General features: G+C 42.6%; 1 protein-coding gene across 1 annotated transcript in view; it reads right to left on the reverse strand.

The window, feature by feature from the left end:
* Window positions 1-8,318, reverse strand: part of LOC114692174 (ATP-binding cassette sub-family A member 3-like) — an 87,464-nt gene extending 79,146 nt beyond the window's left edge. The window contains exons 1-4 of the mRNA XM_028867832.2: window positions 8,110-8,318; window positions 3,155-3,241; window positions 2,538-2,802; window positions 341-468 (exon numbers count right to left, since the gene is read on the reverse strand). Coding sequence (XP_028723665.1) covers window positions 341-468; window positions 2,538-2,802; window positions 3,155-3,214 — 453 coding nt within the window. The 5' untranslated portion in view covers window positions 3,215-3,241; window positions 8,110-8,318. The remainder of the gene's footprint in view (window positions 1-340; window positions 469-2,537; window positions 2,803-3,154; window positions 3,242-8,109) is intronic.
* Window positions 8,319-11,267: the final 2,949 nt, after the last annotated feature.

Here is an 11,267-nt window from a genome sequence, read left to right on the forward strand (position 1 = left end):
ACCTAAATCCATGCTGTGGTCAAGGGGCAAGTTATTCTCTTAATTATTAAATGCATATGTGTGGTTCATTAACTCCAGAAATCAGAAGTACAGCTATGAGGCTTCTCTTTTAAAAGCTTATTTTTAATTATGTATACTTGTATGTTTCTGTAGAGGGGTATATATGCACATGGGTGTGTCAGATCTTTTGGAGCTGGAGTTACAGGTGGTTATAAACTGCCCAGTGTGAGTGTTAAGAATTGAACTCAGGTCCTCCGGAAAAGCAATACACTATGTATTCTTTTCCACTGAGCCACCTCTCCAGCCCCCAGCCACAGACGTTTGTGGAGAACTGCCTCACCTTCTTTGGCAGGGGGTCGTTGCTGTTTGTGAAGCTGTGGTCAAACACAATGGCAGCCAGAACATTTTTAGAGTTGACGGTTGAACTCATGTAGTCTTCAAAATCACTTTCTGAAGAAAACCCTGTAACTGTAGAGAGAGGAAAAGTCTAGAAAAGCAGAGTGAATGACAGCTTCCTACCTGTAAGATAGGAGCCATGAACACTTGCTGAAGTAAGCTGGGTGATCAAAGTGTCCTGGTGCTATGAAAGTTCCAGGTTGAGGAGAAATTAGGGGAAAGGTGTTATGCCATGGTTTCATATATTTTAATATCTAAATTAAAAATACACATGATTTTAATGTTTGAGGTGAGTATATTTCAGTAGTTGAGATTTTCAATCAATGAATTGAACTTTGAAATTCAACCTGATTGAACTTAGAAAAGGTGTAATTTATATTTTCCTAAGTAAAAAAATTTAGTCATTCAGTATACAGTACATTTGTGCACAGTCTATTGTATACCCTAAAGATTTCCCTAGAATTGCATAGTTGATGTAAACGGAACGTCAAAGATTTAACAGCTGCTTCAGTGAAAACCATGTTCCATGTAGTTTTACTCCTCAGACTGCAATGGCTTTATTGGTGTAATTTTTCCTCCAGTGAATCCCTGATTCCCCAAGACATGCAATAAAAGCTCCACTGTCGACTCTATTGATGGTGCTGGCTGGTGTTCTCACCAGCGGTGTTCTCTCCTGCTTCAGAGTTCCCACTCTCAAAACACACTCTCCTCCACACTTGCCTCCAGTGCTTCCGGGAGTCACTGTTTCTCTATCTCACCAGAACTATCATGAAGCCAGTTCCCTCAGCTAATTTTCTCCATTCATTTCTGTAAGCAAATCCATAAACAAAAAAACCAGTCCATTCTAAAGAATTCTCCATCATCTTAGCCTGTATTTTCTATCCAGTAAACATAGGAAACCTTGCTTGAGTTCACCCTTTGAAAGGCCTGCATTTAAGTGAGTATGGTGGCTGAGTATTCATTTATGTTTGCATAAAAAAGAGTCACTCCTGTGCTGTTCAGAGCTAGCCATGCTCTAAGAAAGAAGGTAGGTTGAGGTTACAGATCTAGGAGCTGACCCTGATTCTGATGCTCCTGAGGCAGAGGAGTTGGACTGTATGCTATTTAAAGAGAGGACAGTATTAGAGGGAAGTCCACAAAATTTCTAATAGTATTTGCCTCCATGAGAAACGGGAGAAATTGGTCTGAGAGTGTGAAGGTAAGTGAGGAAGTGGAAACTTAAAATAATTCTACATAGCTCATCTACCAATACGCGGTGGTCTGCACATGCTTTGAGCATGTCCCCCAAAGGCCTATGAGCATGTAGCTCCATTGTCATTGTCACATCTTGGAGGAGGTAGAAGTTTGAAGAGGTGTGTGTGGAAAGTAGTTAAGTCATTGGAGGGACTGCTCTGGGGAAGGGTTAAGGAAGCTTTTGCAGGACCCAGGTTAGCTCCCGTGTGAGAGGGTGGTTAGAAAAGAACTGGCCTCGACCTGCTTTGTATATCTTGTAGCCTCCTGTCTCTCCATGTGATCTCTCTCTATCAAATGTGCTTCCATCACAATGCCATCAATTACAGTGTGATAGAGCCAAGATGGTCCCCAGGTGGGGGCTGAACAGATGGGGACACCAATCTTGTTCTTTTTGCCTCCAAAACTGTGTGTTAAATAAACTTCTTTTCTTTACATGCCACCTGCCTCAGGTACTTTTTTATAATTAAATAAAATGGACTCAGATATAATCTTCTATAGATTGTGCAATAATGTTTTAAATAATTGACCACAAATTTAGAATGAAGATGTATTTATCCTGTATGTACCTGCTGCACACAGCAGTACTCCTGATGCTATTCTTGCCCAGAGTTTAAAAACTCATTCAGAAACAATGAGGACTTGGCATCACAGAGCTGGATAATAACTTGGAAAACATCAATTGATCATCTAATGCTAAAATATTACTTTGTTTTTTGGGGGGGTTATAGAAAAAATTTATATGAACTTAACTTCAAGTTTAACCAACTTTATAATAGTATACTTAGAAAGCTGACCCTTGGCTATGGGGATATACTGTAGTATTTTGTGTGGAAGATAATTGCCCACTTAAAAAGATAATTTTTCTAAAATAATTAAATAATATGCTTTTATGAAAATCTTAAACTAACCTTTCATATGGAAGTTTAAATCCCTTTTAACATTTTCAATAATATTCTGTACCATGATGCTGCTGGAAGGCACATAAGCCAATTCCCAAGGATGAGAAGAAGTAGTGAAGACTTGGATGAAGGAAGGAACATTACTGACCCGTTGAACAGGATAATGGAAAGATTCCATCTTCTTTACAGCAAGAAGTTTGCGGGCTACCAAAAGTATAACACTGAATACAAACATCAGGATTATTTCGAAAATCAAAGCCCCAAACTTCCGCCTCTAAAAAAGTGAAAGAACAATACCATTAGTTTTTCCAAGAGGTCAATGATTGAACAAGTGGCAATTTGTATATATTAAGTTAATAAGATACTTCATTCAGATAACATAGGTGACCAACAGGCCAGGCTTCACTCTGGGAGAGACAAACTTTCATAGACTGTCATTGTTCTCCCTCCCATGTAACATTCTGCTATGACCGCACTCTGTGTAGAGTCTATGTTTGGAATAGGGAGCCCCAACCCTGGAACAGAGAAGAGTGAAACTGTAAGTTAAAAGGCAGTGACTGCGGTGTGAGACTCACTTTTTACTATCTCTGAGCTGTTGCAACAATACTATGCAGAGTTCAGCTTACCTTTAAAGTAAAGTTCTTCCACAGTAGAATCAAAAGCTTTTGGGATTCCAGTGAAGCCATTCTTCTGAACTGAGTGGGAGTTCAACTCTGGAGGAAGAAAAGATGTTTTTTAGAGAAAAGAAAATTAAGATTATCTGAATCTTCAGATAGGGGTGTTTCATTTGGAACACCCATTGTAGGTCAGGAAATCTGCAGGGCGGGGGAGGGGAGGAGTTTCAACAGGCAAGAGAGACAACTGGATGGTATAAAGATTTAAAGGGGGTGGTGGAAATAATGGATTAGGAAGTGTTAAATTTGGGTAGAGGATGGGAGGGCAAGGTAAAGGAGGTAATATAGGGAGAGATAAATAACTCCAAAGACCTTCAGGAACTTTATATGAAAACCTACCTACTACTTTAGAAGCATTCACACACACACACACACACACACACACACACACACACACACACACACACACACTGAAAGGGGGAATTAAAATGGAATCATCTTCCAATAGACTATTCAATGCCCCACTAGATACCACAAGCTAACAACAATTCCAATACCAAGAATGGGTTACCTCTTTTGGAGTTGTTGGCCAGTGAGGTACCATAGACTTCCCCCTAAACATCAAAGGCTATTGTCAATGCTATTGGCTACACTCCAGAACTTGGCTGTAAGACCATAATTCTGAAGACACTGCACACTTGAGTCAGAGAACTTGGAAAAAAAAATCAAGTTAGTTTTCACTGGAAGCTTCATTCCTAACTACCTAGCTTTTGTGGTGCCAGAAGATGCTATTGGTGCTACCAAATAAAAAGTTATCAGTCTCACCTAGCTCTGAACTTTGTGAACTACAGTAATGACTGACCTGATAAGATATGTTCACTGGTACAACAGTAACCATAAATGTTATGGGAGAACCAATTTAAGGAAGATACAACCTATACCTATCACAATTATCAGGGCCAAGAACCCTGAGCTTAGATAGATCATGGACCCTCAGGGAGAATCTATTGCTGTTATTCTGCTAAATGGACATACATTAAACTGACTACTAATGGCTTGTCATTATACCAATAGCTTATTAATCCATCTCCCAATCTTCATCAGACAAACATCTCCTTGCAGGAAATAGTGATTAACACAGAGACCTACAAATGATGAAAGTCCAGAGAATAAGGGACTGCAGAATGCTTAGTCTTACATGGGGCATTTATATCATATACACTACCCCCAAAAGATCAGGGAGCCTTGTGGAAGAGGAGACAGAAACAGTGTAAGAATCAGAAGTACTGCACATGTCTTCTGGACACGACAGGGCATCTGCACATAGGAACTCATAGTAGTTATGACAACATGCCCAGGACCTGACAAAGTGAAAGCTAGATCAAATCCCAACATGGAGAGGGAGAGGTGTGGTGATATTGTGTCCCCCAATATATTGTGCACCCTAATAAACTTATCTGGGGTCAGAGAACAGAACAGCCACTAGACAGACATAGAGGCCAGAAAATGGTGGCACTCACACCTTTAATCCTATCACTTGGGAGGCAGAGATTCATCCGGATCTCTGTGAGTTCAAAGCCACACTAGAAACAGCCAAGTATGGTGACTCACGCCTTTAATTCCAGGAAGTGATGGCAGAAAGGTATATAAGGCATGAGGATCAGGAACTAGAGGCCTTTTTAAGCTTTTAGCTTTTAGCAGCAGTTCAGCTAAGATCCATTTGGATGAAGATTCAGAGGCTTTCAGTCTGAGGAAACAGGATTGGCTGAGAAGTTGGTGAGGTGAGGTTAGCTGTGGCTTGTTTGTTTCTCTGATATTTCAGCGTTCACCCCAATACCTGGCTCCAGGTTTGTTTTTTTTATTAATAAGACCTTTTAAGATTCCTGCTACAGGGAGGTGAACACAAAGTCCCACACCTATCCAACTAGGTGTTGATAAATGATATAATCTGGCAGAGGAAGAGTTTCCTTCAGGAGTGTGGTTCCTGCTACATCAACCATACTCCAGTGGAAGATCACACACCCAAAAATATATGGGCAGCAGAAACTGCTCAATTAATTAAAAAAAAAAGATGATAAAGTCGAGTGACTAGGGAAAGGAAGGAGTTGGTGGAGGAGGCAAATATGATCAGAACACATTGCACAAAATTCTCAAAGAACTAATAAAAAGTTTTAAAGCAAAAATAGATTATCTAGCAGCGTGTGGCTTTTTAGACAAGGAAATTACTTAAATTGTATTCATTTAATTTTCTAATACAGTTTTAAAATAACTAATCATTTTGGATAGCTGAGAAGTTATATATTCCTACATTTTAATGTGTCAGGCATCTGTGGAGATCCTAATATCTACAAAATGCCATGCTCAGAACAAAGATTAATTAGTTATTCAAGTTTCACGTATGAGAGTAACTACCAACACTCACAATGCTAATTGGGGAATGGTTTGTAATGAACTGAACATCTATGTTTATGTCCCTACCAAACTCATATGTTAAATCTTAACCGCAGAGAGGATGTTATTTGGAAATGGGGATTTTGAGTGGTGATATACATGGGATTGGTGCCCGTATATAAAGCCCCGAAGACAGCCTCCCATCTCATCCCTCTGTCATGTGAGTACATAAAGACATTATAGCTGCCTGTGAGTCAGGAAAGGGACTTCCCAAGACACTGGATCTGCTGGCCCTTTCAGTTCAGACATTCCAGCCTCCAAAACCTCACCAAAAAGTTCTGCAGTTTATAAGCCATCTAGCTTATGGAGTTTGTTATAGCAGCCAAAATGAACTATGGGGAGATTAATTCATTAAATTCTTAAATTTAATGACTAGTATATCTATCATATGCTTACACTAGGTTTACATGTATAATTGGGAAAAAATGAAATCCATTCCTCATGGAATGGATGGCATGGCAGGTATTGACATTAAAACCGCAACTCTTATCTTAACAGGAATAAGAGACAGTTTATTCTGGAGCCATTATGAGTGGCCATGGCCCAGGAACACAGATTTTGGTTACTCCAAATTCCATGTTCCAATGCGGTGGTAGTTTCACAGGGTTTTTACAATTTCACAGAACAATGAAAGTCATACATCAAGGCAACTTTAAACTACATTGGTGGGTACATCAGAGAGGTGGTACAACGAGATGGGGGAGCTGTTTTTATAGGCCCCAGATACTGTCTGATGACATTCTGAGCTCTTGATGGGTGGAAGCGAGTGTTCTGCTAAGCCAATAGCTTCTAAAAGGTTCTTATTTATTACCAGGAGGTATCAGTTCAGACACAACGGGGCAAGGAATGACTGTTCCTGAAGGCTAAAACTGCCCCAGATAAAGAAATTACCTTCTGAACCTACAGAATTCCAGACTCTCCACAGCACTGAAATTCCAGTTGGTCCACCAGTCTCTGCAGACAGAGACTCCTTCCTGGAGGTTGGTGGTGCTCTTGCTCACAGCCGACACAGTTTCTGCTCAGGGACTGCCTGCCATTCACTTGGGCAAAGAGCAGTACCTCCTTATCTGCAATCAGGCTGTTTAGGTCCAACGCTGGACCACCGACAGCACGACCTTGCACAACTGACAGAAATTTGGGGGGAGGCGGCTCTGAGGAGAAGAGCTGGAGCTCGTAGCCATAAAGGAGAGTCATTAGATTAAAGCTTCATTTAATCTTAAGGAAAGTGAGGATGGACCTGAGGGAGATTGTCAATTACAGGGACTGAAATCCAAATTCAGGCACAGCAATCAGATCAGAAGCCTTGTCAGCATGTGCATACACAAACACACACACACACACACACACACACACACACACACACACACACACACACACAAATATTCTCTGGGAAGATGATGTCTGAGTAAAGGACATAGTATTTTGGAATATAATAACAAAATATAAATAACCATAACTTTACTTTTTTTTTTTTTTTTAGTTTTTTGAGACAGGGTTTCTCTGTGTAGCTTTGTGCCTTTCCTGGAACTCACTCTGTAGACCAGGCTGGCCTTGACCTCACAAAGATCTGCCTGCTTCTGCCTCCTGAGTTGGGGATTAAAGGCGTGTGCCACTGCTGCCCAGCAAATAACCATAATATTACTAGAAAAATCTTTACTACTGTTTTTAAATAATTATTTATTATTGTTACTATGTATATGCATCACATGGCCAAAAACAAAAGTTAAAAATAAAATAAAATACATCCCAAGCAAATGGAAACCAAAAGAGTACAGAATTGGCTGTGTTGGTGAAAACAGACACATGCTTTTAATTTCAACCACTCAGGAGGCTGAGACAGGCGCTAATGGAGACTGAGCCTGCAACATGTATCTTTTCTGAGGACAGTGTTATGAAACTTTGATATAAATAACAGGAAGTACTTTTAGAAAATTCACAGATACATTTGGAAATTAAGACAGCATACTTCTCATGAACAAAGGTGTCAATGACATTTTTAAAAAAGTGATTATTGATAACTTGAGACAAGGAAATAGGAACAACATACCAAACTTACAAGAGGCAGCAAAAATCACTCTACCAGGAAAGCTTAGAGGGTTAAAATTCACACCCCAGACTCTCAGATAAACGACCTGCCAACACACCGGGAAACTAGACTAACAGGAATAAAACTAACTGAGCACAAAGGTGAAGCTCAGGGGCCATCGCATCCAAACCCCTACAGTCCAAACGTCTCGCTAGTCTGTGTTCCAGCTGAAGGAAAAATTTCTTTCTTTCGAGACAGGGTCTCACTGTAGATTTGATCTACAACTCAAGGGACACCCATGGAGCATTCTGCCCCTTCACTTTTAACCTCCTGTGACCTTACACCCTGAGCTGTGGTCCTGGCATCCCCATTCCTTATATAAATTGCGGGGAGGGGGTGGGGCGGGGAGGGGAGAAGACTGGGGGGGGGGACTGAGCATCTGAAAGCAGTGTCAGAGCGGGAAACACAAGAGAAGGCTCGAAGGACTCACCACTACTGCTCCAATTCAGCAACTTCAACCACTAGCACCTTTTCCACTGAAAAGCACCAGACTGCCTAGTTGTGGAGAATCATCCTGCACACAGTGCTTTAGCCAACCCTCTGGCAGGGCAGTGCTCTCCTTCCCAAGGTTGTTGCCTGGGCCTCCAGCAAACCAATTGAAAGTACAGACATGGGCGGACCCAAAATCACGTGCCAAGTTCGGTGAACGGTCAAGGAGAGTCAGGTGCAGGGGAGAAGACCGAGGCACGTGCTGAGGGAGGAACAGGGGATGGGTTGGGAGTAGCCGCAGCCAGCAAAGCAGGACCACGGAGCATATGCCACGACCATAGGTTTCTCCTGCTCCCCAACTTCATCAGTACAGGGGGAAACAGTATGTGAGGGGTGGTGGGAAGCTTCAGACACGCACAGTAGCTGGGTCAGGGGCCACTAGGGGCGCCAGACATAGTAGGTGATGCTTGCTCCAAATCCTCAGCATCACCTACTACTTGGCCCAGCACTCACCATCCTTTGCTCCTTTCCAAAACGTGGGGTTGTCTGTCCATGACCCTAGCAGCGTAGGGTTTCACTCACTCACCTATCTTCTCCCCCGCACCCTGCACCCGTCCGTCTCTCTGTCTCTCCTACGCTCCCTCCTCCCCCACCAAGTCCCGGATAGATTGCCACACTTTCAGTCCTTCCCAAGTCCGCACTGATTTAACCCTGCGCCTGGGTGCAGGAGCCACATCAACCCTTTGGCGACTCCCAATCCGCTTCCTCTGGGTTCATCAACTAGTCTGCCAATCACCCAGCGGACTCCACGCCTATATCACACATCCCCCTGCTGTGCATGGTCATGAATGACTCTTCTCGGATCTATCCCATCCAGATACCCTCTTCCTGTGACTCTTCATGTTAGAGTCACAGGCTGAGTTCTGGCAAGCGCCGCAAGTTTTCTATCTCTGATGTGTGTGATGGGAGTGTTAGTGATTCTTGGCACCAGAGGAGCAGGAACTAACGTGGCGTTACGCCTTGTCAGGAGAGGGCGCTGTAGGAACACCGCAGAAGCTTCTCTCTCAGCTTGTCTCTGGCGTATTTCTGGCTCTGGCCTGTCACTTGCCCTCAGCAGGCTGAACCACGGAGTTCCCTCGAGCTCACAGTCCGGGATCATGAGAGCTAGCTGCAGCAATCTACTTCTCAGTGGGAGCCTGCCAACAACCCAGACCCAAGAGCTGTTTCAACTAGGCCGGTTTAGGCAGCTCATGCACTGAGAGTGTTGCTGCTTGAAGAATCTCTGCAATAGCTGTGGTCCAGAGCTCAGGACCTTCCCCACACTGAGGAGAAGACGCCTCTATCCTACACTTGATCCTTGGATGTTTTCATTCATCAGCGATATCCCATCAGGGTTAGTAACTCTTTAAACTTTTGCTGTGCAAATTGCAGCATGACACTTTGTCTCGAGGGGAACAGTGACTGGCACACCTTGGTCAAACCTTTGAGCATCTGCCAATCTCGATGACAGAAATCAAGTAGCAAAACCTACCTTCCTTGGTCCTGAGACGATTCGATGATGCCATCAAGGAGAGTGGACAGTGGAAGCCCTGACACGTGTTTTCTGTTACAGAGAAAACCCAAAGAAAGCTGTACTGTTGACAAAACAATAATAAAACGTGGATTGGCTTCTCAGTGTCATTTTGTTGCCAGTTTTTTTTTTTTTTTTTTTTTTTTTTTTTTTTTTTTTTTTTTTTTTTTTTTTTTGAGGAGGGTGGTGGTCTGGCCAGGGGTTTCCAGATGCTTAGCCTCTTATCTAAAGAATTAAAAACAAGGACTCGGGCTGGAGAGATGGCCCAGAGGTTAAGAGCACTGACTGCTCTTCCAGAGGTCCTGAGTTCAATTCCCAGCAACCACATGGTGGCTCACAACCATCTGTAATGGGATCTGGTGCCCTCTTCTGGCCTGTAGTCATACATGCTGTATACATAATAAATAAACAAACAAGTAAATAAATCTAAAAAATAAATAAATAAATAAATAAATAAAAACAAGGACTCAAACAGATTTGCAAAAGTAGCAAGATAATCATACGCATGCACAATCATGCATAGGCATAAGATGTAATTAGAGGATTCTCTCTGAAAGTTCTCTTGATGGGAGTTTGCATTCCTGGACATGCACCCCAAACTAGTTCAGGCCAGACCAGCCTTTTCACTCTTCCTACAAAGATAGTTGAGACTATTCTTGAGTAGTAATCATCTAAATTTGATTTTTGCTGGGGGCAGAGAAATGTATAGTACAGTTCACAGAGAGCCCAATCAATGCAGGTAAAGATGTGAGTGGGTTATGGGGTTCCTAAGTGCACTGGACACAGAAGGTGTTTGTGCACAGTACATGCAGGCAAAGGAACAGACTGCCACGTGTATTATTACAAGAGGGGGCACACTTAGAGCCAGGCCAAATAAGGTCCTAGGGTCCTAACCTGTCTCCTATGCTTGCCTGCTTTCATTTCGTTACTCACAGTGTCAACAGAGAATGCAAAAGCCTTGAATGAACCACCCCAAAGCACAGCAGCCCCAGACTGTTTGCTGGACAATTCCACATTGCCCATCCTACTTGTCTGCTTCTCTGTGAATCCTGAAGAGAGAATTAGTTCTTTGTGGTGCTCGATCACAGCTTGATCCCCCTGCCTAGACTGTAAGAACTCATCCCACCTGCTTTTCATCTTGAGTTGGGCCAGAGTAGAAAAGAAGACACATAATTCCTTTTTGCTGTTGTTTTGCTTTTGAGACAAAGTCTCATGTAGCCCAGGCTGGTCTCATAGCTGCTCTGTAGCTGTAGCTGGCTGGCCTTAAACTCCTGATCCTCTTGCTTCCACCTTCTTAATGACAGGGTTACAAGAGTATGTGGCTCAAAAAACACAGAAATGTTTCCTTTCTGTTCTTTGACTTTGCATGTTCTTGGTGAAAAGACTTCTGATTTGTTCTCATCCCCCATTCTTTGCCCCCCATTACCTCCCCTCACTCCCAGTTTGCTCATGTAGATCTCATCTATTTCTCCTTCGCTGGGCTATCTATGTGTCCCTCTTAGGGCCCTTCTTGTTAGCTAGCTTCTCTGGAGCTGTGGGTTGCAGTCTGGTTATTCTTTGCCTTACATCTACTATCCACTTATGAGTAA

This window comes from Peromyscus leucopus, chromosome 1 (genome assembly GCF_004664715.2).
Source record: "Peromyscus leucopus breed LL Stock chromosome 1, UCI_PerLeu_2.1, whole genome shotgun sequence".
Taxonomy (NCBI): domain Eukaryota; kingdom Metazoa; phylum Chordata; class Mammalia; order Rodentia; family Cricetidae; genus Peromyscus; species Peromyscus leucopus.